The 26,248-nt window shown below is 45.3% G+C and overlaps 2 protein-coding genes and 1 non-coding gene across 6 annotated transcripts in view; 1 reads left to right on the top strand and 2 right to left on the bottom strand.

The window, feature by feature from the left end:
* The window catches only part of EIF4ENIF1 (eukaryotic translation initiation factor 4E nuclear import factor 1), a 39,434-nt gene extending 34,682 nt beyond the window's left edge, over window positions 1-4,752 (bottom strand). The window contains exons 1-2 of one of the 4 annotated variants that reach the window (XM_052655158.1): window positions 4,734-4,752; window positions 3,749-3,868 (exon numbers count right to left, since the gene is read on the bottom strand). In XM_052655158.1, coding sequence (XP_052511118.1) covers window positions 3,749-3,841 — 93 coding nt within the window. In that variant the 5' untranslated portion in view covers window positions 3,842-3,868; window positions 4,734-4,752. Of the gene's footprint in view, window positions 1-3,748; window positions 3,869-4,336; window positions 4,356-4,481; window positions 4,569-4,733 lie in introns of those variants that run through there. The other 3 variants (XM_052655160.1, XM_052655157.1, XM_052655159.1) reach the window with 3 other exon arrangements.
* Window positions 4,753-12,745: 7,993 nt separating this feature from the next.
* Window positions 12,746-26,248, top strand: part of SFI1 (SFI1 centrin binding protein) — an 83,964-nt gene continuing 70,461 nt past the window's right edge. The window contains 2 exon segments of the mRNA XM_052654476.1: window positions 12,746-12,771; window positions 12,773-12,841. Coding sequence (XP_052510436.1) covers window positions 12,746-12,771; window positions 12,773-12,841 — 95 coding nt within the window.
* On the bottom strand, window positions 25,160-25,233 carry TRNAR-CCU (transfer RNA arginine (anticodon CCU)). Its single transcript has one exon. It is a non-coding gene; the product is annotated as a tRNA-Arg (tRNA).

A 26,248-nucleotide genomic window follows, 5' to 3' on the forward strand; every position in this document is an offset into this window, starting at 1 on the left:
CCAAGCACTTCTGTTTTGTATTTCAGGCAAAAGATGCTATCACTAACTGAAGAGCAGGTACTGCGTCTCAGGAGCTGGTGAAAGAGGGCCCCTGAGGGAGGCAAGCAGCAGCTCCATGAGTCCCCAGCTTTTTCCACTCGTAGCCTCACTGCCTCCTGTTTCCTAAACTGATGGCTCTCAGACCCGAACCTGAGTCAGAGTTCTCTGAACTGCTTGTTATTCAGCCAGAGATGGCTGGCCCTGCCCCTGGAGTTTGACTCAATGCCTATGAGATGGGGCTCGAGATCTTTATTTCCAACACTTTACCAGATGATGCTAAACCATGGCTCCCCTGGGGGCTCAGATGGTAGAGAATCTGCCTACAATGCGGGAGACCTAGGTTCAACCCCTGGGTTGGGAAGATTCCCTGGAGAAGGAAATGGCTACCCACTCCAGTATTCTTGCCTGGTCAATCCCATAGAGGAGCCTGACAAGCTAAAGTCCATGCGGTGGCAAAGAGTAAGACATGACTGAGCAGCGAACAATTTTACTTTTCACTAAACGTTACTTGAAGCAGCACACTTTGAGAACCACGGTCTAAACCATTTTTAATCCATGACTTTGGATGTGGGATCCCACTCTATAACTTCCCAAAGTCCTTAAACTCAAAAAAAAAGGCACCGTGTAAATACTACCAAATCATAGCTTTTGATTTTAGGAAAATGCCAATCTAGCAAAATGGACCTGAGTAGGTTTACACATTAAGGGCTCAAAACCCTCAAAATAGCAAGTGATATAATAAGTCTACTTATAACCATCCAAATTAATAATCACTGAGGCTTAGGAGGAGGCCTGAAAATTCCCAGTGTGACTCTTACATGAGTTCCTGAGACATGCATGGAGGCACAGCAGACACTAACTGAACCCTGAGGAGTAACTATGCACCTGAGTCCCTCGACAACATCAACACCATATTTCAAGTTCCCCACGGAAGACGAAAGCCCTGTTACTCAAAGCATGGTCCGTGGGCCAGCAGAATGGGCCCCACCTGAGAACTGGTTAAAAAGTCTCATTAAAAGAGTTGGTTAAAGAGAGGCAGAAACATCACTAAATGCTTTATTTATTCCAACAGTTTGGGCCCAATAAGTAGATAGGGAGGAGGATGGCTCAAATATCATTCCAGGAGTAGAATCAACAGACCATTTACTATAGTGCTAGGAACACAGAACTGTTTTAAACTTCCTTCAAAAGAAAAAAGGCTGAGTTTGCCTCAAACGCTACATAAAATTACCAGAGTATTGATACACATGTATATGAAAGCACTAACCTAATACCCCAACACTACCCAATCGTGACCCTAAAATTGTGTGTGTGTGTGCTCGCTCAGTCCTGTCCAACTCTGCAGCCCCATGGACCGCAAAGCCTGCCAGTCTCCTCTGCCCAGGGAATTTTCCAGGCAAGAATACTGGAGTGGGTGCCGTTTCCTACTCCAGGGATCGAACACGTGTCTCTTGTGTCTTCTGGAATGGCAGGCAGATGCTTTACCACCAGCGCCACCTGGAAGCCCCTATAATTGTCATTAACTAAGAACTCTTAAATGAGCCGGAAAGTACAACTATTTCTAAGTAACCTGCGTAGAGACCGTTGAATCTAAACAATCATTAACCGAAAAAATTTCTTTAAGGCACATTTATTTAACTGAGGCACAATTCTGAGGCTAGACTGTCAAATACAGGCAATACTGAGCTTCTTATTCTTTACTGTAGACACTCACAAGTTCTACACTGAGAGATTAATAATATCTTAATATTACTATAATAATATCTTCCTAAAAATAACATTCATAAAGATGGATATACATTTTAAAAATGAAATATACACCTTACCCTCTAATCAAGGTGTGAAAATAATTCAACAGCTTCTATACCTGGATTCTACAACATAATGTACCAGTCAGAACTTTTTCTCAAAAAGAACTGGGAGACCTGAATTCACATGAGTTTATAAAAGCACTTTCCTTTCTTTTAATAAGCCTTTCTCCATTCAGATTTCACTTGTCAACATTTTAGGTAATGAATTTAAGTTGTGAAATATTACTCAAGCACTCTCAGGTTTGAGACAAACTATATTTGGGAAAACCAAACCTGAATGAAGTCACGTGCTTTCTATTGCTGCATATTCTGTTATGCCAAAACAGATTGGGTTAAGATAGAAACTGACCAAAAACCTTTTACAAGTGAAAACACTCTTGTCCTCAAGACTTTTTTTTTTAATGCTAAAAAAGAATGTTACTCCAATAACATTGGGCATTTTATCAAGTAATTAAAGTACCCAGTGTTATTGAAGTAATATTCATTTTTAGAGAGTTAAAATTAGCTAGTTAAAAGCAGCAGCATCAGTGCACACAGAAGGCCCGAGTTTAAAACACGAACCAGTCAGCATCCTGGGAAGCCTGGGACAACAACCACATTAGAGTCCTTGATTGGGCTCATACAAGGGAAGTAACAGACACAAGGCCCAACTGGGGCATAACTCTTCCCACCAGCAGTCCCAAGCACATTTAATGTACTACAGCCCAAAACATTTCAAGGTATCAGGAAAGAATTCAATGCTCTCATCAACTGCTTCAGAAATGGTCAGTAGCCCACAAGACAGTGAAGCAATAGCTTCAATAAACACATGACCTTGAGGTGATTCCTCCCCCGACAACCTCAGGAAAAGCAGGTATCTAAAGGAGCTGAAATCACCACAAGTCTTCAGCTAAGGGAAATATGATTAAAGTCTTACTTTCTTGAGTCCATATCCGTTTTATAACAGCATGTAAAAAGAATTTAAAAATCTGGTTACCCCAGGCAAGCATACCAAAGTACTCCTGTGAGTTCAGCTCTCAAGGAAACATCAGCACAGAGGACACTGATGTCTGTGAGGCATCCCAGAGCTGGAATCCTTCCTCTACGGCCTGTAAGTCAGCCGCACAGCTGTTACACAAAGTGTGCGCCAACACATTAGTTGTTGTTGTTTAGTTGCTAAGTCCTGTCCGACTCCTTGTGACCCCATGGATGGTAGCTGGCCAGGCTCCTCTGTCCATGGGATTATCCAGGCAAGATTACTGGAGTGGGTTGCCATTTCCTTCTCCAGGGGATCTTTCCCACTCAGGGATCGAAACCTGGTCTCCTGCGTTGGCAGGCAGATTCTGTACCACTGAGTCACCAGGGAAGTGCCAACATATTCCGATCCACAAATTCACACAGGGAGGATCTGGGCAGTCTTCAGTGGAAGCCTGCTGCTGCTGCTAGGTCACTTCAGTCGTGTCCGACTCTGTGCAACCCCAGAGACAGCAGCCCACCAGGCTCCCCTGTCCCTGGGATTCTCCAGGCAAGAACACTGGAGTGGGTTGCCATTTCCTTCTCCAATGCATGAAAGTGAAAAGTGAAAGGGAAGTCGCTCAGTCGTGTCTGACCCTCAGAGACCCCATGGACTGCAGCCTTCCAGGCTCCTTCGTCCATGGGATTTTCCAGGCAAGAGTACTGGAGTGGGGTGCCATTGCCTTCTTCTCAGTGGAAGCCTACTTAGGGGCAAATTTTAAAGTCTGGGTGTTTGTACTTTCAGAAAAAAAGTTCAAAGCAATGTTTTACTAAGTCTAGTTAATATTTAGTCCACATAGTCAGAATGAGACTACCTCTTTAAACGATACTAATGAAGTTTCTGCACAATGTTACCAATCTCCTCACCTATAAAGAAACACTATTTCATTAGTAACAAAGCCTACTTTTGTATAGCGATGGGGGGATCTGGAAGCAGGTTGCTTCTTCAGGTCGAGAAAAGCATCTCCATTTTCTGTTCCACCCACACTTCTATCCATGGCTCCTTGGTTGACAGTTTTTTGCACCTGGAAGAAATCAGCACAAAACTGTCACCGAGAACAGTAAATTTTTAAGAGTCCTCACTGTTTAAGAAACTGAAATTATCTAGGACTCCCTTTAAAAAACCCTTTCTATAAACCAGAACCCACTGGAAACAAAACCACTGGTACTTGGATATCTCTTATCGTAAAGAGCTCTAAGCATCAACAGGCTAAGGAAAGCAGAAGCGGAACGTGCCCAGATCAGGGGACAGCCTTCAAGCAGCTTTAACACAAAAAGAAACCGAGACTGGTCGCTGCCACTCGTGAGGGCCGTCCGGCGGCAGTGGGGAAGTTTCCCGAAGTGGGGGCAGGTAGGAGACGGGCTGGGATCGGGGAAGCGGGGCGGTGGGAAAGTGCCTGTCACTTGCCAATGGACGGCGCCAGCTGCCCCTTGTTACCGGAGGCAGGGGACTGGGGACGGGGCCACAGCTCCCCTCGCCCGGCCCGCCGCACCTGTGGACATGTCAGGGGCGCCCGTGCCAAGGAAGGGGCGAGCGCCGGCTTCAGATCCAAAGGGGCCGCGACCCCAACCCCCGGCCTCTCGCGCAGGCCCCGGCCCAGCAGCCGCCTGCGGAGGAAGGGCGGGGACGGTACTCACTGAGGGGAGGCGGGCCAGAGGGGGCGGGAGGGCCGAGTCCCCCAGCCCCGGCGCTCCGAGCTGGAGCCGGCGCAGGCCCGCCGCCGCCCGCCCGCCGCCCGCCGGCCTCCGGCCCCTGCCCGTCCCCCGCGCGCGCGCCGGCGCCCGCGCTCACGCCCGCGCCCCCGGGGCTCAGCGCGCCCGCGCCCCTTCTCTGCCCGCGGGCCCAGGCGCGCGGGGCCCCGGGCCCCGCCGCTGCCGCGCGGCCCTTACTGGCTGCCTCGGCCGCCGCTCCCCGCGCCGCCGCCCGCGCCGGCTGTCCCCCTGCAGCCGCCGTAACCGCGGCCCAGCCCCCGCCGCTGCCCCCGGCCCCTCCCGCTTAATAGCGCCCTCCGCGCACCCGGGCCCCAGCGCCGCCTTCGCCGCCGCGCGCCCGGATGTGAGGTGGCCGCGGCGGCGCCGGCCGGAAGAGGGGAGGCCGGCGGCGCGCTGCCGGGGCGCCGGGCCCTGCGTGCGCCCGGCGGCGGGGAGGCGGAGGCCGGGAGGCGATGGCGGCGGCGGGTGGAGAGCGGGCCGGGGGCCGGGAGAGCCCTCCCGGCTGCGCGCAGGCAGTCGTCGCGGGCAGCCCGGCGGAGGACGCCGCGTTCCCACGCGCGCTTCGGGGCGGGGCGGCCGGGGCGGGCGGAGCTTGGAGCCCACCGTCACCGCCCGGCGGCCGGCCGAGGAAGGCAGCCGGGGCCGGCAAGTGGGGCGGGGGCCGCAAGCTGGGGACGCGGCGGCTGCTGCGTTTGCACGATCCGTTCTCGGCGGAGAACCCTGAGGCTTCGGGAGCGGGATTCTGTGTTAGGCGAACCTGGGAGCTTGGAGCCTTCCGGGGTGTGTTCGAACCTCGACTTTTTTTTTTTTTTTAACTTGGTGGTGTGATGTTGGGCGAAGCTCTGACTGAGTTCCGCTCTTCTTACTGAAATGATCTATGTGTATGAGGAATAAGCGAGATTACGCGTTGCTGTGTTAATAAAACTGCCACGGTTGCTTTTGAATGAGCTACGGGCGACTGACACATTCATTGAAATGTTCTTTCCCGCCCCGTAACCTGAATCTTTCCTTAGTCTGCACGGGAAGGGGAAGTGCAAGTGCTTTTGGCTGAAAATGAGATTGCAGATGTCAAGCGCTTAGTACGTAGTGCTGGGACCGGCAGACAAGGGCCACAAAGAGGCAAAAATATCAATATGATTCCCCTCCTCTGTGAGCAATGAGAGTAACTGCCGTGCTGGGAGGAAAGGTTTAACGGGGATCTCTTGTGAGCCTGGTCTGCAGGAATTTCACGAGCCCGTTTCTGCCTCGTGGGACCATGAAATGATACGTGGCTGTGGAGGGAAACGTCATTTTTCTCGTGGAAGGATAGCGAAATCTACATATCTTTCAATGAGCCTGCTTTCTTTAAGCTTCACTTGTGAAATCAGCCCATTGGGCAGTGAGTGAGCTCTTGAGTTCCCGTCCTGAGTCTTGGCAGCAGAGAAAACAATTATGAAAACTTTTTATTTTTGTCTGTTATATTGGGTAAAATGTGTTTTTTACAAAGTCTTCTATCCGCAAGCCACTATGGAGAAGTGGAGGCCTGTTTTTTTTTTTTTGAAGCTCTTAAATCCTGGCCCTGACAGTGTGAAACCCTAGTTACTTCACCTTTGGAACCTGTTTACTCATCTATCAAAAAGAAACAGCAGTACCTACTTTTCAGGCTTTTAGTGGGAATTAGAGATGACATTAAAAACACTTCTGGTTATCTTTTGCTGTTTAACAAACAGTCCCAGAATTCAGTGGCTTAAATCAACATTTACTTTACACCAAATCTGCAGTTTGGGGTGGTTCTAGCTGGGACAGCTGGTCTCTGCTCCCTTCGGCTTCAGCTGTAAGGTTGGGCACTAGGAACATCAAATGGCTCACTAACGTGGTTGATGGTTGCTGGTGGCTGTCAGCTGGAACCAATGAAGCTATTGGCTGGAACACTTAACACCTGGTCTCTTGCGTGGCCTGAGCTCCCTCACACTGGTGGCTAGATTCCCAGCGCGTGTGTCCAGGTAGAAGAGGGCCAGACAGTCGTAAACTGTCTAGCCTAGCTTCCAAGTCACTCACTGTCTGTTCTGCCACATGCCAGTCTTTTTTTTTTTTTTTTAAGATTTTTTTGATGTGGACCATTTTTAAAGGTTTCATTGAATTTGTTACAGTATTGCTTCTCTTTTATATATATATATATATTTTTTTTAGCCAAGAGGCATGTGAGATCTTAGCTCCACAATCAGGGATTGAACCAGTAACCTCTGCATTGGAAGGCAAAGTAGAAACCACTGGACAACCAGAAACATCCCCACATCCCACATCTAGTCCTTCGATAGGAGTCACTAAGCCAGGCCTGTATTTAAGGGAAGAGGATTTAGACTGCTAAGCTGCTTCAGTCGTGTCCGACTCTGTGCGACCCCATAGATGGCAGCCCACCAGGCTCCGCCGTCCCTGGCATTCTCCAGGCAAGAACACTGGCGTGGGTTGCCATTTCCTTCTCCAATGCATGAAAGTGAAAAGTGAAAGTGAAGTCACTGAATCGCATCCAACTCTCAGCGACCCCATGGACTGCACCCTACCAGGCTCCTCCGTCCATGGAATTTTCCAGGCAAGAGTACTGGAGTGGGGTGCCATTGCCTTCTCCGAGGATTTAGACTACACCTTCAGATAGGACACTTTCATATAGGAAGAGTGTCACAGACTTTGCAGGCACATTTTAAATTACAAGTCATATATGAAATGTGCTCCAGGCATGGTAGCTATTATGATAGAGGCCTGGTCCTCTGATCTATCCTAGTGAGAATGTACTCTTCCCCCGGGCTCTTCTTTAATGTACTGTAGAATCTTGTTCAATTTACTTTTTACCTCTCAGAGCCTTAATTATCCTTACTAAAGGAGACAATTATTACCTAGGAATAAAGGCAATCATTTACTAAAGGAGAGCCATCTGTGAGCTCCTTTCACCTGTCATGTAAAGCTGCTGCTGCTGCTTCTAAGTCGCTTCAGTCGTGTCCGATTCTGTGCGACCCCACGGATGGCAGCCCACCAGGCTCCGCCATCCCTGGGATTCTCCAGGCAAGAACACTGGAGTGGGTTGCCGTTTCCTTCTCCAATGCATGAAAGTGAAAAGTGAAAGTGAAGTCGGTCAGTCGTGACCGACTAGTAGCAACCCCATGGACTGCAGCCTACCAAGCTCCTCCATCCATGAGATTTTCTAGGCAAGAGTATTGGAGTGGCTTGCCATTGCCTTCTCCGCATGTAAAGCTAGATGCTTGCAAATCTTTGTTTCATTGTAGCTTTTGAATGTTATTCTCTTTGGCAGGAATGATAATTTGTAACTCCAAATGCCTCCTTTGCAACTAAAATGAATTTTCAAGTATCAGTATGGGAAATCCCTTTGAGAGAGTAAGAAAGAGATAAGTGATTTATCCTACTTATAGATTATTTGTAAAATCTTGGTTTAGGTTCAAATTCTTGTTTCACAGTTTGGCATCAGGGGACTCCCAAGTTTCAGTCCGTTGGGGAAATGAGCAGTTCAAGAACAGCAGAGAAGCAAATGGAAATTAGAAACCTAGAAATTTTGAGAGCAGCCTCAACTCATAAAGTTGAGATTACATCTCCACTGCTCTCCACCTTTCTAAATGGGCTTTTCCCTAATCAGCTTTTCTGTCTCCAAGGGTACTCCCTAGTTCCAAGAAAATAGAATTTGAAGTTTCACAGCTGTGGCATCACGTACTCAAGGATTCAGTTCAGTTGCTCAGTCATGTCCGACTCTTTGCGACCCCATGGACTGCAGCACGCCAGGCCTCCCTGTCCATCAGCAACTCCTGGATCCTACTCAAACTCATGTCCATTGAGTCGGTGATGCCATCCAACCATCTCATCCTCTGTCGTCCCCTTCTCCTCTCGCCTTCAATCTTTTCCAGCATCAGGGTCTTTTCAAATGATGAGTCAGCTCTCTGCATCAGGTGGCCAAAATATTGGAGTTTCAGCTTCAACATCAGTCCTTCCAATGAACATTCAGGACTGATTTCCTTTAGAATGGACTGGTTGGATTTCCTTGCAGTCCAAGGGACTCTCAAGAGTCTTCTCCTACACCAGAGTTCAAAAGCATCAATTCTTCGGCGCTCAGCTTTATAGTCCAACTCTCACATCCATACATGCCTATTGGAAAAACCATAGCTTTGACTAGACGGACCTTTGTGGGCAAAGCAATGTCTCTGCTTTTTAATATGCTGTCTAGGTTGGTCATAGCTTTTCTTCCAAGGAGTAAATGTCTTTTTATTTCATGGCTGCAGTCACCATCTGCAGTGATTTTGTAGTACTCAAGGACTACAAAGGCATTATTAAGGGACTTCTGGAAGACCACACAGCAAGTTATTTGCAGAGCCTAAACCCTTCCCGGAGAAGGCAGTGGCACCCCACTCCAGTACTGTCGCCTGGAAAATCCCATGGACAGAGGAGCCTGGTAGGCTGCAGTCCATGGGGTCGAGAAGATTTGAAGAGTCGGACATGACTGAGCGACTTCACTTTCACTTTTGACTTTCACGCATTGGAGAAGGAAATGGCAACCCACTCCAGTGTTCTTGCCTGGAGAATCCCAGGGACAGGGGAGCCTGGTGGGCTGCCGCCCATTGGGTCGCGCAGAATCGGACACGACTGAAGCGACTTAGCAGCAGCAGCAGCAGCAGCAAACCCTTCCTGGCACCTTACATCTTTGACTTTATAATATGCAAAGTACTTAAAAGAGTCTGACACCAAGTGCTGCTGCACTAGCTCTCGTTATTCTGATTAATCTTTCCCCAGAGGACTGATTATTTTATCATAATTCAAATAGAAATGGCTTTAATTCCTTCATAAATCAGTCAAAACCAACGGTGGTAAATGCACATGACAAACTATTAGTAAATCATTTAAAAAGCATACTTACTGATTTATCTTCCTGGATAGTTGTAATTTGTATAAACATTATTTACATAAATATTAATACTTATAAAAGTAGCTTTACAGTAAGTAAATACTAGTTACCGTGTTAATTAAGATTTTTGAAAGTCACTAAATTATTTTTAAAAGTGCTTGGCCACATCAGATAAAAAGATTGTCCCATGTCCCGCTAAAATGGACCTTCTCCTTTTAAACACTTTTAATTACAAAAACTGACATAAGTAGAAAATAGAGCAAAAATGCAAATTACCTGTGATTCTAATCCCAAAGCACTCAACTTATTTTCCTCATGTTTTAAACGTAAAATGTCTCAAGCATCTATATTCATAATGCTAGCCTTTGTTTTTCGCTCTACACCAGAAATCTCAGGTGCTTTAAATGTTTTACAAAACACAGGATACAAAAATGCCCTACCTTAATGACCTATAATGAAAAAGAATCTGAAAATACATACCTGAATCATTTCGCTGTACACCTGACACTATTAACACTGTAATAAAACTATAAATAAATAAATATAAAAAATATATAAAAAATATAAAAAAATATATAATAAAACTGTAAATAAACTATTCTTCAGTTAAAAAATAATGCCCTACCTAATGTCTCCCATCCCCACGTTAAAAAGATGATGAGTGGGCCTGAATTTTAAAATTAACGGCTGTTCACGCGATACTAATAATTAATGCTTGTCAGTTACGTTTTAAAAGTAATGGTTAGGAGACGATATCAACCTGGGATAATCTCAATTCCCCGGCTGGGCAACCACGTGCCCTCACCCACACCGTCCTCGATGACAATCTGCCCACTGCACGCACGCGCGCGCGTCGGTACCGGCTCGCCGGGAACCGCGGAGAGCCCGGAGCGGCCCATTGCGCGCGAGGCCGGAGGTGGCTGAAGGACGACTTGGGTCCCGCGCCCCCGGCCTCCACGCAGGCGCCTCGCTCGTCTCTAGCGGCTGCCCCGCGAAGTGTAACTCGGGACTGCACTCACAACAGGTTCAAACCAACATCGATATCGTAAAGCAAATGAAACAGCTCCCGCCGCTCCTGTCCAAAAGCGGTAGGAAGCTGAGCTCTGAGAGAAGAAGCGAGCAAGCCACAGAGGCACCGAGGCCTCCGTGGGGCCGCCCGCGGCAGGCGCGTCTCCCCACGCACCTCGCCGCTAACTCGCCTTTCGGACGCAGGGAGGCGGCGCTGGCGGGTGGGGGTGGGCTCGTCCCCTGCGCACTGAGGCTGCGCCAGCTCCGGGTCCCGGGCGGGGCGTCCCTCACGCACGCCGCGTTGCCGTGGAGACGGGGGGCGGGGCCGGCGCGAGATTTGCGCCCTGAGGCGCGGGAAGCGCGGGGGTGGCGCGCGCGGGCTGCGTCGGCCTGAGAGCTTGGGCCCGCGTCTCCCGAGACCTGTCTGAGGCGGGAGGGCTCGGCCTTTGCGGCCGGAGCCCAGAGGCGAGCGCACGTCCCTCCGAGCCCGGTCGGTGACTACTCTGTGGGCGCGTCCGCTTCCTCCTCCTCTGAAAGTGCAGGTCATGCTGCCTCCCCGCAGGGCCGAAGTGGGAGAGGGGAGGCGAGTGGAAGGGCGCGCAGGACGGCGCCCGGGCTCGGCGCTTCTCGCCCCGCGTCCTCCCCGCGCGTCAGGTGAACTCGGGCGGGTGCGTGTGCCGCGTCCGTGCGGGGCTCATTGGCGCGCGCGAATTCGAATTCCCTGCTGCGTGGCCGAGCGAGCAGGGAGGGTTTGCAGAACTTAGGGGCCCCACCAGAGCCCCGAGGGCCAACTGGGCGAACACCCGCAGGTGGGAGATTAGTGCTTGCTTTTTATTTTTTTTAAGTTAAAATTAATTTACTTATTTATTTTAGTTTGCACTGAGTCTTCGTTGCAGCGCTCGAGCTTTCTCTGGTTGCCTGGTGGCATGTGGTATCTTAGTTCCCTGACCAGGGATGGAACGCAGGCCCTCTGCATTGGGATGCCGATTCTTAACCACTGGACCACCAGGGAAGCCTCGTGGTGCTGTTTTTATTTGATGGGAGGCAGTTCAGGTTTATTGTTAACCTCTGGATTATAGTAAATATATATTGAGCGAATGGTGTTAGGTCCCTGCGTACCAGCCCCAGCTGTACCACTTGGTGATGGTGTGGGCCGTTCATCTATAAAATGAAGATGGTTACCAGCTATTGAGGTGGTTGTGCTAAAGCAACTAGTTAATGAAAAGTGCTCAGTATTGATACTGTACCTGACACAGAGTACCCGCTCCATGAATGCTATTTTGACTCTAATCTAGACTTTCTAGGTGGCATGGTACCCACCTAAGTGCCATAGAAGCATAAGGCTTGGAGGTGTCATGGAAGGCTTCCTGGAAGAAGTAGTTGAAATTTATTGTGCAACTTGGCATATAAATTTAGGTATTTCCTTGCTTTTCTTTAGCAAGATCGCTCATTTTTCAGTTATTGTTAGAAGCTGCAGAATACTGTAGAAACTTCTTTAAGTTACTCTTAGATTTGCATTTTTCAAATTAACATGTGTATTAAAAAATTAGTATTGGAACTTTCCTGACAGTCCAGTGGTTTAAATTCTGAGTTTCCAATTTCGGAGGTGCAGGTTCCATCCTCCCTGGTCCAGGAGCTAAGATCCCATGTGCCGCCTGGCAGAGCCAAAAGAAAATTAATATTGAAAGCTTATATTAGAAAATGGTCTCCAGGCTACAGTTCCAGTTTCCATTCTTCTGTTCATCCTGATGTTACTTGTAAATTGGAAGTAAATAACCTTATAGGTGATATTTTTTGATTTGTTAAATTTACACCTTATGTCAACCATTATTCATGGGAAGTAAGTACTTGGCTCAGTTTTTCTTTCCTCATCCCATCAGCGTGGTTATGTGGTAATTTGTTGTTAATAGTGTTTACGTAAAATAACAGATATTCACTGTTGAACCAAATGTGTGTGCCCATGCACACCCTCAGTTGTTCAGTTGTATCTGACTCTTTGCAACTCCGTAGACTGTAGCTTGACAGGCTCCTCTGTCTGTGGAATTTTCCAGGCCAGAATACTGGAGTGAGCTGCCATTTCCTTCTCCAGGGGATCTTCCCAACCTACGGATGCAACCCAAGTCTCCTGCGTTGGCAGGCGGATTCTTTACCACTGGGCCATCTGGGAAGGCGCATGCTGAACCAAGTAGACTATTGAAACTCTTCGTCTCTTGTATATCCCATCATTTTTTCTGAGAATTAATGCTTGTCTTATTTTCTAATTTTCCTAGTATTCCACGCACAGCTCACTAATTTTTGATTCATGAAGAATCTGCTTACTGAAAAGTGCATCAAGCCACTGGTTGAATTTTCAGCAAAAAAAGATTAAGCAGAGAATGGAGAGGAAGGTTGACTCCAGGTGAGTGATGAGACTTGACAAAAAAGATAACTGAAATTATGGCTTATTTAAAAGCTTGTAAATATTTTTTGTGTGAAAATAATAAATTCTTAAAATGTAGTTTTTTCCTAAAATCAGGAGTAGTGAGTAACAGTTTTTTGTTGATATTTTGGGTTTCTCATCTAGGGTATAGAGTATAATGCACGTTTTATACTTTATGTTACAGTCAGAATCCATTTTGGGTGTGTGGAGATATCCATCATTAAAATTCTTGCTTTGAGCAGAGATAAGGATGCTATTCCTGAGAAGTTACATTGAGGCTTCCTTTCTCCTCCTGCTCTGGATTGTGGCTGCTTTCAGCCTGCACTAAGGTTCTTTTGATTGCAAATAAGAGACTTCAGTTCTGGCTAGCCAAGGAAGAAGGAGGGAATTTACAAGAAAGAGACTACAATTTACTCACAAAGCTCAGATTCACAGTGGTGACTTGCACCTGGCCCTTCATGAGTATCCGGCGTCTTAAGACAGAGGGATTGGTTCAGGGCTGGGCATGTGACTGCATGGGGCCAATCAGAGCTTTTCCTCTAAAGCTGGAACAGGGTTTGAAGAGTGAGACCCACCTGGTGCTGAGGTTATAGTGGCAGCTGCTGCAGTCTGCACGCTGCAAAGGCTGGGACCCTGTACACAGGTCAGCACACTGAGAGGAGCAGGAAGAGTTGGTAATTTGAGCTGCCAGTTCTAGTCTTAAGGCTCATGTTTAGACTTTGGAAGTACGCGAGCTAGGGAATTACCTCTTTGTGCTGGCTATCTTCAGTATAAACCCTCCACTTGTGTATCCAGGGCTTTCCATTGAATTTGACCAGTGAGGTCCTGGTAGAAGATAGTGAGGAGAGAGAGAGGAAAGTGAGGCCAGACTGTTTATCCCCTTGGCTCCCTCCCTGCAAGATGCCTTTTGGCTTCAGTCTTTCCCAGCATCATAGTCTTTACCAGTGAGTTGGCTCTTCGCATGAGGTGGCCAAACTATTGGAACTTCAGCATCAATTCTTCCAATGAATATTCAGGGTTGATTTCCTTTAAGATTGATTGATTTCCTTGCAGTACAAGGGATTCTTAAGAGTCTTCTCCAGCACCACAATTCAAAAGCATCAATTCGTTGGCACTCAGCCTTCCTTATGGTCCAGGACTCACATCCGTACATGACTGCTGGAGAAACCATAGCTTTGACTATACAGACCTTGGTCGCAAAGTGATGTCTCTGCTTTTTAATACACTGTCTGGGCTCATCATAGCTTTCCTTCCAAGGAGCAAACATACAGAAGGTTTTGTTTATTTATTTGGCTATGCTGGGTCTTAGTTACAGCATGTAGGATCCAAGTCCCTGACCAGGGATTGAACTCGGGCCCCCTGCATTGGTAGCATGGAGTCTTAGCCACTGAACCACCAGGGAAATCCCCATACAGAAGTTTCTTTCTTTCTTTCTTTTTTTTTTTTTAAATAGAATCTACTAGGTCTTGGGCAAGGTGGAAGCCAGCATAGCTGGAGAGACCTATTCAGCAGCGTTTGGTCCCTTCCTCCTGAGCAGTGCCATCTTTGTGCTTCAGCCCCCATCTCCTGTACAGACTGTGTCTCAGCTCAAAATTCAGTTCTAGGAGAATGAATCTGGTTGGTCCAATGTAAGTCAAATTTCTCCCCCTGCTCTAATCAAGTTTTTCTTGGAGCATGGTCATGGAGCTCCCAGCACAGCTGCTGAGGTCCTACCCCTGCTGATCCCACAGCTTTTGAGGGATCCATCCTCAAAAGCTGAATCCATGCCCTGACAGTGTTTACCAGTGATCCGTAGAGTGCTTGTCAGGCCTGCCTTACTTTAGCTTCTAAAACAAAGTAACCATGGCCTTAAATTGAAGCTCTGCTTCCTCAAATACTCTGCAGCTTTAGGATGGGAAGCTTCGATAGGAGGATGGATTCCCTAGGTATTCTGCGGTAAAGCAGTCTTGAGATCCACCGTGTGAGTCCTGCAGGACTCCTTGAAGTCTCCTTGAACTTCTGCCCTGCTCGTACCTAGTATTCACACCTGCTCTTTCCAGTTCCCAGCTCCCGCCTAGTTTCTACTCATACTTCCAGGCTCAGGTCCAGTATCATCTCTAGGAAGCCCCTTACCACCCCGTCCCCCGTCCCCACCCCAGTGTGGATTAGGCACCCAGTGGGGATGTTCCCATAACACACTCAGTTTTCCGTTTTCACGGCGTTCAGTGATTGGTGTTCTCATTGTCTTCTTGACACACCATAAACTCTTGAGAAACTCTTATCTTTATATACTTACTGCCTCACCAGCAATGAGTGTCCAGTAAACTTTCTCTGAGTGAATAAAAAGTGCGTGTGTATGTATGTGAATATCCACGTATAGCATACACAGATATACATCTCTTCAGTATCTGAAGCCTTTGTGGATCTCTCGTTGCTGTTACCTTACGCGGAGTCGGGCTTTGTGTGCTGGACACGGCACACTACAGGACGGTCTCCAGGTTTATGAAGGTGCCTTCCTTTCTAAAGGATTCGCATTTCCCTTTGTTATTCTCCTTGGTACATTACTATTCCACAGTCACCTTAAACCAGTTGTAAGGCTTATGATTCCCTGACCCTCTTAGAACCCAGAGTGTACATTCTCACAAGGCTGTAGAACTTCTGATTCACCCACACCCTCAATTTGAGAATGATCCCTGAGTCTTTTGGAGATGGGCTTGTGCTTACTAAACTGATGTACCTGTCAGCATGCCAGTTACTTCCGTTCATTTCAGTGCACCAAGTACCAGTTAATTTGTTTACAATGAGAAATAACTAGGGAAACCAGCAGTATATGCCTACCTGCTGCAGGAAGCCATATTATATTCCGAAGTTTTCTTAGGAAGTTTGAAATCACAGTGTGGGAACATAGTTGATAACCTCACCTCCAGGATGAGTGTGTCAGCCCTCCCTACTTAGAACTTTCCAGTGATTCTTGTTGCCTTTGGGCTCCAGTCCATTCTCCTTTGCTTTGCCTTCAAGGCGTCTCCACCGTCCGTTTTCTAGCCTCATTTCTCACCACTCTGTGCCTCATACTCTGCAGTATCCAGCTCTGAGTTTGGGTCAGGTTCAGGAAATCCCGAGTTGTTGTTATTGTTTAGTTGCTGAGTCATGTCCAGCTCTTTGCGACCCCATGGATTGTTGCCCACCAGGTTTCTCTGTCCATGGGATTCTCCAGGGAAGAATGCTGGATCAGGTTGCCATTTCCTTCTCCAGGAGATCTTCCTGACCCAGGGATTGAACCTATGTCTCCTGCATTGGCAGCTTGATTCTTGACCCTGAGCCACCTGGGAAGCCTGAAATCCAAAGTAACGGATGCTAAACAAGATAGAAGTGATTTTCCTTTCACACACAGGAAGTCTGGAGGCAGGTGGTTATGATGGTTATGTCCAGTGAGGTTCTTATGGACCCAGGACCTCGCCCCTGTCCACACCGCCATCTCTGAGAGGTGGTCCTCATCCTCCCGGTTCAAGTGCGCAGCCATTCCAGGCAGCATGTAGGAGGGAGATTTGAAGACAGAGTGTGCATTGGCTAGCTCTTAAGGGAGATCGTAGGGACCTGCCACCTGATGAGCCCCTATACATCCTCTTAGAACATAATTTTAGAAGGTAGGAGTAGGGGAGCCTCAGAAATGTAGTCCTTACTCTGGGCAGCCATGTGTGCAGCCAAGTAGAGGATAAATACTGGGTGCGTGTCAGTGTCCTATGCTTGCTGTAAGCTGTTGATATTCTTGTTTTCTCATTGTAAGACATGAGAAACACACTGAATACATATTTGTCTTTGTAGCATATTGAAAAACTGAGAAATTACTTTGCTGACGAAGGCCCGTATTGCTGGAGACGGAATGAAACACCAACACTGCAGAGTGGTTTAAATCTTTATATTTTAACACTTGCTTCTTACAGCTACTTTATTTTATATCCCTAGCACAACAAGCTACAGGGCAAGCTGCCAAGCACTATGATTCAGAGACTATACAGTGCGCAGGCGCAGGGCGAGATAACCTTTACCTTGACTTATTTACTGCAGCGAAGACTATGTTTTGGGGAACTTCCTTATCAACTTAGAATCCGTTTTGTCCCAGGGTCTATTCCTTTTGAGGAATCAGAGAAACATCCTTGTGTGCAAGAAATGTTCTTTTCCCACGGGAACAAACAGGATTCTTAGCTGAACATCTCGTTTGCAAGAATGTTCAGCCCTGGTTGAGAGTCTCGTTTGCAAGCACTTCTCAACCTTCCTTAAACCTAGTTCCCTACACTGGGCAGAACATCTCGTTTGCAAGAATGTTCAGCCCTGGTTGAGAGTCTCGTTTGCAAGCACTTCTCAACCTTCTTTATACCTTGTTCCCTACATCTCCCCCTTTCTTTTCTTGTAGATGTTGAATAAGCGCTTGAATACGCAAAGCTTCTTCTTTTAATTGTTTCCCTTTTCGCCAGCGCCGGTAGACTATAAAAGCAATAAAACATAAAGCAACAATTAACAAAGTATTCACAAAGGATGTTGTTAACAATGTAGATACATGCCCTAAAGGATTAAGGTTATCTAATCCTTCTTGAAGACTCTTCAGTATATCAGAACCAAGAATATTAGGCAGCGTCTTACTAAAAGTTGACAATATAGTTTGTTCCAATTCCATAATTTCAGCAGTTAAATTCTGGTGTCCCACTAAAGACCTTTTCACCTTTTCCCAACCCTCACTCATATTAAAGGGAACAGGGGTTACACATAGGTGAGATGAGTTTCAATCACATTTTAACACACTCTTTGTAGCTAACACAGTCACTTGATCTCCTAACCAGGAAACAGTATGTTGTAAATTCAATACATCAGTAGCCAATTGAGAGTCCAAATCATGCTGTTGTTGCCACAATAAATGAGCATCTTTATGCCATTCCCTGACAAAATCAGCAGTCTGTATGCCTTGATGCAAAGCAAGACCTGCTACAGTTGCTGTTGCTGTTACTGAAGCCACGGCGAGAATTGATGCGATGACAATGCCAAGCATTCTTCGAGATCGATGGAGAAGTTTGTACAGCATTCACAAGATGAGTGACAGCAAAAGAGTCCGACCAAGGTCGAGTAAGATTAGCAGGCAACCAAAGTTCAGTCCGTGCTTTCACAGTGACCAAAGAATAATTACTGGAATGGACCATCTTGTTTTCAACATTTTCCCACCAGGAACGATTTATACATTGAGTCAAGTTACAATCAGAACATGATATAACTCCCAAAATTTCATTCCAAATCCATTGCCCATACAGTAAAGAATAAGGAAATTTTACACATGCTATAGCAGAGTAAGATTTATTAATATGCAAATGAACTTGAAATGGCCCCTTAGGATCATTAATATTTAAAGTTTCCCGTCCATATAGTAAGGTCACCTGACACTGCCCATAATTTCCATATATCTCCTTGTAATTGAAGGTGCCCATCCATTTGTAATTGAGGTGGAACCAATGCAGAATGTTGCCATTTTTCAGTTTCATTTCCTTGAGATAATGGTCCGGGGAGAGAAGAATGAGCTCGAATATGAGTAAAAAAGACAGGGTTAGTTCGCCTAATTAATAATTGTTGAACCTGAAAAAATAATTTATCAATATTAGTTTTTAAAGTTACTGGTAGAGTGGCTTCAGGAAGATAAATACATGAAAAGACTGCATATTTAGAATCAGAAACAATATTAATAGGAATATCAAAAAAATCCTGTAATGCCAAACAAATGGCCCAAAGTTCAGCAGGCTGCACAGAAGAAAAGGAATGTGGAACAACTTTAGAAGTAGTATCAGTCCAATAGCCAGCAGTATTTTTATTGGCATCTGTAAAAATAGTTTTTCCTTCAACTGGAATATTAGATATAGGAGATTTATAAACCATTGATGTATGTCGAAGAAAATCTATCATTTTAGATTGAGGATATTGATTAGAAAAAGTCCCTGAATAAGATGCAAGAGCTATCTGCCAATTTTCATTAAACTGTAAGCAATTAAAAATTTGGGTGGAAGTAAGTTGAGTAATAATTGTTTGAGGGTCACTTCCAATTAACTGAGTAATACGGCCTCGACCTTTCAAAATAAGGAAAGCAATTCTATCCATATAAGTAGTAAGCTTTTTTGTATAGTTATTGGGTAAAAATACCCACTCAATCAACCCTGCAGATTGAGCAATAACTTCAGTAGGAGAATAGGGAGTATGGAACACTATGAAATATATAGGTTGATCCTGTTGTAGATAAGTAAGAAACCCTTTATTTAACCGTTGTTCTACAAAGTGTAATTCCTCTTTTGCTTGAGAAGTAAGAGATCGAGGACTGTTAAGAGCAGTATCACCCTCTAAAGTAGAAAATAAATGACGCAATTGAGGTGTAGGAATCCCTAACATGGGACGTAACCAGTTAATATCACCCAAAAGCTTCTGAAAATCATTAAGAGTTTTTAAATTATCTCGTCTAATTTGGACTTTTTGAGGTTTTATTCTTTGTCGTTCTAAAATAGCACCTAAATATGAAATAGGAAATTCAGTTTGAATTTTTTCAGGAGCAATTTGAAGATTAAAATCACTTAAAGCTTTCTTTACATGAATAAAAAATTTATCTCGTTCCTCTTTACTAGGAGCTGCCAATAGAAGATCATCCATATAATGATAGAGAAGACAATTAGAAAATTGTCTCACAGTAATAAGAGCACGATCAACAAACTCCTGACAAAGTGTAGGGCTATTAATCATTCCTTGAGGCAACACTGTCCATTGATAACGTTTTACGGGCTGCCCATGATTATACACTGGAATAGTAAAAGCAAATTTATTTCTATCTTTTATTTGCAAAGGAATATTAAAAAAACAATCCTTCAAATCTAAAACCATCAAAGACCAATCCTGTGGAATCAAAGCAGGAGAAGGGAGACCTAATTGCAAAGCTCCCATAGGTTCTATACATTTGTTAACTTCCCTTAAATCAGTCAACATTCTCCATTTACCAGATTTTTTCTTAATGACAAAAAGAGGAGAATTCCAAGGAGACGTAAAAGGTTCAATATGGCCAGATTGAAGCTGTTCTTTTACTAATTGTTCTAAAGCCTCGAGCTTCACTTTTGGAAGCGGCCACTGCTCAACCCAGTTAGGGACATCAGTTAACCATTTCAGTGGGAGAGCTCGAGGAATTTGAGCAGTGGCTACAAGTTTTCCGACGAGATGGTAAGCGTTGTTCCTAAAGAAAATAAAAGATCTCTTCCCCAGATATTAATAGGTATATTAACAATGTAAAAAGAAATAAATACTTTTTTTCCATTAGACAATTGGCATGACAAAGGTTGAGCGCTTCTCCACACATCTGCTATTGATCCTAAGCCTGTTAAAACAAGAGGAATTTTTTCTTTTTTCCAGTCATTAGGCCATTGCTGGAGAGAAATAACCGAAACATCTGCTCCTGTATCCACTAATCCTTCAAACTGTTTACCTTCAATAATCAGTGACATTAAAGGACGAGAGTCATTAATAAGCATTTCCTAAAATATACTTTTTCCAGTACTTCCAAAACTATTGACTCTCTCTCCCTACCTCAGCCTTGTCGGCAGCTACTGGAAATAGGGATGCGTAAGGTGGTGCAGAAGGGTTAACAGCCTTGGAAGTTTGTTTTTTATTTAATAAAACCTTTTAAAAGGCAGCAGTCATTGCCTCTACAGAATCTGAATCCTCCCCAGAACTCACATCTCTATCTGGCTCAGTGGATGAATCTGTACTATCATCCGGAGGTTTGGGCGGAGGCCGAGGTGAAGCCCCCTCCTCAAGATAACATGAGATGGCCTCACTATCAGCAGCCATTAATTTTAAAGCCTGCGTTATAGCGCTACATAGAGTCCACAGCCTTAAAGGAATCACATTTCCTTTTTGATGCTGCCTTCTTAACTCTTTCTGCACCACTTTCCATTCCTTCAGATTCAGCTGTACTTCTGTTTGATATTGAAACCAATAACAGTGCTGCTCTATAAGACAGAATAACTCACTCAAGCGGCGAGTAGACGTTTTAATTCCTATAGAATGCAGGAGCCCCTTAACCAGCTCCATATAGTGTGACTTTAAAGACGGGGAATTCCCCATAGTTTTTTCTTTTTCTTTTCTCTTATTTTCTGTTCTATTTCCCGAAAGTCCCCCTTTCAGCCTTTTGCCCCGGGGTGCTTACCCTTTCGGTTCCGTCGTGCCTCACGTTGGGCGCCAGATGCTGGAGACGGAATGAAACACCAACACTGCAGAGTGGTTTAAATCTTTATATTTTAACACTTGCTTCTTACAGCTACATTATTTTATATCCCTAGCACAACAAGCTACAGGGCAAGCTGCCAAGCACTATGATTCAGAGACTATACAGTGCGCAGGCGCAGGGCGAGATAACCTTTACCTTGACTTATTTACTGCAGCTAAGACTGTGTTTTGGGGAACTTCCTTATCAACTTAGAATCCGTTTTGTCCCAGGGTCTATTCCTTTTGAGGAATCAGAGAAACATCCTTGTGTGCAAGAAATGTTCTTTTCCCACGGGAACAAACAGGATTCTTAGCTGAACATCTCGTTTGCAAGAATGTTCAGCCCTGGTTGAGAGTCTCGTTTGCAAGCACTTCTCAACCTTCCTTAAACCTAGTTCCCTACACTGGGCAGAACATCTCGTTTGCAAGAATGTTCAGCCCTGGTTGAGAGTCTCGTTTGCAAGCACTTCTCAACCTTCTTTATACCTTGTTCCCTACACCGTATAGTCAAAGCTCTGGTTTTCCCAGTAGTCATGTATGGATTTGAGGGTTGGCCCATAAAGAAGGCTGAGCATCAAAGAATTGCTGCTTTTGGTGATGTTGGAGAAGACTCTTGAGAGTCCCTTGGACTGCAAGGAGATCAAACCAGTCATTCCTAAAGGAAATCAACCCTCAATATTCATTGGAAGGACTGATTCTGAAGCTCCAATACTTTGGCTACTTGATGTGAAGAGCTGACTCATTCGAAAAGACCGTGATGCTGGGAAAGACTGAAGGCAGGAGGAGAAGGGGGCCACGGAGGATGAGAGGGTTGGATGGCATCACTGACTCAAAGCACATGAGTTTGAGCAGCTCCAGGAGATGTTGAAGGACAGGGAAACCTGGCATGCTGCAGTCCATGGGGCTGAAGAGTGTCGGACACGACCGAGTGACTGAACAACCACAACAATGACACGCCCCAGGCTGTGCCGTGTTGCTGAGCGTGTGATAGTAGGTCCTTGATACTGAGAGAATGAGCGAACTCTGCAGGGCGCGCCTGCCAAGTAAATAGCTCAGTGAATTGGTCAGGGCGTGCCTTCCCCTGGGCACTGTTTTGTTTTTTAAATTTTTCTTAACTTTAGAAAAGTCAAAGTCTAGTTGATGTACAGTGTTGAGTGTGTTTCGGGTGTGCAGCAGTGATTAGGTTACACGTGTGTGTATGTTCTTCTTCAGATTTTTTCCCATTGGAGGTTGTTACAAGATATTGAATACAGTTCCCTGCGCTATACACTTGGTCCTTGTTTAGTTTACAGTGGTGTGTATCTGTTACTCCCAAACTCGCAATTTATCCATTTCGCTTTTGGTAACACCAAGTTTTCTGTATGTGTGAATCCGTTTCTGTTTTGTAAATAAGTTCATTTATATCACGTTTTAGATTCCCCATGTGAGTGATAGAGTATGATCATTTCTTTGTCCGACTCACTCAGTGTGAGAATCTCCAGGCTCATCCTGTTTTTGCAGATGGCATTATTCCATTGTTTATGACTAATATTCCATTGTGTATACACGTACCGCATCTTTGTCTATCTATTCCTCTGTCGGTGGCCATTTAGGCTTCTTTCATGTCTTGGCTATTGTAAATATTGCTGCTTTGAACATTGGGCTACATGTATCTTTTTGAATTAGAGTTTTTGTTTTTTCTCCTTGTCCCTTTTGGATGAACATTTTCAGATTCTTTCTCCGCACTTCTATTTTTTGGTGTTTCTTGGCTAATCATCATCCTCCCGTTGACATTAAAAAAAAAAGCGACTGTATTCCTGTGTTCTGAATTAAACCAGGCTCCTCCCCTGTTCTTCATGATTGTTGGGTTTCTGGTATTGTTTTTGAAGTGCGTTCTGTTTCATATTTCTTTCCTTCTGCCTTTCCTTTGTTCCATAAGTGAACACATTTTATATGTCTACCTACTGTGAGTGCCTGGCAGTGTGTTAGGGGCTGAGTATATATTAGCAGATAAAAGTGGTTCCTGTCATCATGAGGCCTTGTGATGGGAAACAGGCATATAGGTACGGAGACAAACCTGTGGCTTCCGTTTGTGATCTCTTCCTTTCGGTGTTAGAATAGCTTAGATTTCTGGGGCTACTTCACTTACACCAGAGTCGGTATCTTTATGATCATTAAACTTACAGAGCTGCAGATAGTTCATCTGCTGCTTGACTCACTAGCTGGTGGGGGGGAGCCCAGAGTCTGATGAGAGGAGAGAGCAGTGGTCAGGGATGACTTCAGGCGTGGGCCTCCCAGTCTGATGACCTGTTTGATGATGTAACAGGACTTTAAAAGGGCACTGACCTAGCACTTTTTCCGTCAGTTTGCTGTTTCATAGGCTCTTTATATATTTATAGTAAAACAAGTGGGATGAAAGCCTCGCTTTAAAATTTTTTGTTAGTGTTTTATTTTGAAATAATTTCAAATTTAGAGAAACATTGCAAGATTAGGACAAAGAACTATGTATCTTTCTTGTCGCAGATTTTCCTGTTAACATTTCTACCACATTCGTCTGCTACTGTCTCTCTCCTCCCCCCATCTCTCTCGTCTGTCTGTCTCCTCTGTTTTCATGTTGTTTGTAGACACGTGCAGAGGGGCAGAGCATTTTAGTCACCGATACACATGCTTCTGGCTGAGCTCAAACGTGGCCATGCTCTGCCTTCCTGTTTCAGCTCATGCTGTAGGTGAGGACCCTTTTCCCAGTCTGTGTACTGCCATCTTTTCACAGATTGTGCTTTCTGTTGACGGTTTTGCTGTTTGAAGTGGCCCCTAATCACAGCGCTGAAGTTCTGTCTAGTGTTCCTTGGTGCAGGAGGACTGTGATGTACCTTATGAAGAAAATGTAGGGGACTTCTTTGGCGATTCAGAGGTTAAGACTCCACACTCTCGGTGCTGGGGATGCGGGTTCAATCCCTGGTCGGGAAGCTAAGATCCTGCATGCCTTGTTTGTTGTTGTTCATTTGCTCAGTCGTGTCCCACTCTTCATGACCCTCTGGGCAGCGGCACGCCCGGCTTCCCTGTCTTTCACCATCTTGAGCTTGCTCAAACTCATGTCCATTGAATCGGTGACGCCATCCATCCGTTTCATCCTCTTGTCGTCCCCTTCTCCTCCTGCCTTCAGTCTTTCCCAGGATCGGGGTCTTTGAGATGTGGCCTTGAGACGAGGCCAAAAGTAAAAAAAGGAAAGTGTAGGCCTTCTCTGGTGGGCCAGTGGTTAAGAATCTGCCTGCCAGTGCGGGGACCACGGATTCGATCCTAGTCTGGGAAGATTCCACGTGTCACGGGGTGACTGAGCCCACGCGCCCCAGCTACTGAGTCCACGCTCTAGAGCCCGTGCTCCATATCAAGAGAAACCCCTGCTAGGAGAAGCCTGTGCGCTACAATGAAGAGGGGCCACTGCGGGCTGCAACTAGAGAGCGCCCGTGCGCAGCAGTGATGACCCAGCGCAGCCAGAAATAATGTTTTTAAAAACCGTATGTTAGAGGTGCTTTGTCCAAGCATGAGTTATAGGGCTGTCGACTGTGAGTCCTGTATGTATTAAGTATGGCATCTTTAAACACAGGCACACATAAAACAAGGCTCCGTATTGATTAGTTGATGATATTTTTTTGGCATGCAGGGTCTTAGTTCCCATACCAGGGATCAAACCTACGCCCCCTGCAGTGGAAACGTGGAGCCTTGACCGCTAGACTGCCAGGGGAGTCCCGATGAGAGTGCTTTTAGAGACTGGCAGGAAGCTACCTATGTGTTCTCCTGTAGGGCCAGTGGTTCAGTGTATTCACTGGCTCAGTGCTTATGGTGGCTTTATAGAACTTACCACAAAGAATAAGAATCAAACGATATGTTTCCTCCCTCCTCTGGGCCATTTGTGAGTAAGCTGAAGTCAGTTGTCCCCAAAATGATATTTATAGCAGAAAGAAAACAAAATGTTGGAAAGAAAAACTTCCCTTTTCATTTTGTCTTTTTAATATTTCTTCATTTATTTGGCTGTGCCGGGTCTTAGTTGCAGCATGTGGAATCTAACTCCCTGACCAGGGTTTGAACCTGGGCCCCCTGCGTCTAGGAGCACAGAATCTTAGCCACTGGACCACCAGGGAAGTCCCTCACTTTGTCTTTTTAGTCCCCTTTAATTTGGAAACACTTCTCAGTAGTTCCTTATCTTCCATGACCTAACATTTTTGAATAGTTCAGCTTACCTTATATATATATATTTGAATTTGTTCAGTGTTTCTTCATAATGAATTCAAGTTATGTATTTTTGGCAAGAATGTCACAGAAATGATGCTGTGTTCTCAGTACATCAATATCAGGAGATTTGGTCCTATTACCATTGATGGTAACTTTTATCACTTGGTATAGATGATATCTGTCAGGTTTCTCCACTATAAAGAAGTGAATAAGTGTTTTGTGGGGAGATGTGTTGAAACTACATTAATAGCCTGTTTCTCATCAGACTAGCACCCACTTGATTTTACATCCATTGATGATTCTTAGCTGAGTCAGTTATTCCTGTGATGGTTCCTAAAAGTTTATTAGTTGTATTCTACTGCAGAGTAGAGCTTCCCATTTTTCTTCATCTATTTATTGACTCATTTACTTGCTTCAGTGTGGATTTGTGGATTCTTGTTTTATTCGGTGGGTTCTAGTCTGTTACTGCCAAAATTGTCCCAGATTTGACCAGTGGGAGCCCTTTTCAGCTGGTTCCTGTGTCCTTTCGACATTCTCCTGTCATTCTTTGAACATTTATTTACTTTCTGATCCAGTAAGATAGTCCAGCCTGTCTTGTATTTTTCTTGTCTCAGACCTGAAAGTCAGCCATATTCCCAAGCACTGCCGCTTCCTCTGAGTAGGCAGTGGCATTTTAGAAGCAATATTTGAGCTCTGCGTTTGCTCATTGCTGATGGGATGTTGCCACTAGGTATTTCCTGCAGGCCGATCTCTGACATGTGTCTTTTAAAATCATGAGTTCATGCCAATAAGAAGATCCCTTAATGTGTCTAAAATGGGATTAAAAGTCATAAATGTAGTGTTTCATCAAAGTGTGTAGTTTCACATTGATGTAAAAGTCGCTTAACCTTGAAATCATTCCTAGTTGTTTCTACATGAAGAAAC

The sequence above is a fragment of the Budorcas taxicolor genome, chromosome 17, assembly GCF_023091745.1.
Source record: "Budorcas taxicolor isolate Tak-1 chromosome 17, Takin1.1, whole genome shotgun sequence".
NCBI classification, from domain to species: Eukaryota; Metazoa; Chordata; class Mammalia; order Artiodactyla; family Bovidae; genus Budorcas; species Budorcas taxicolor.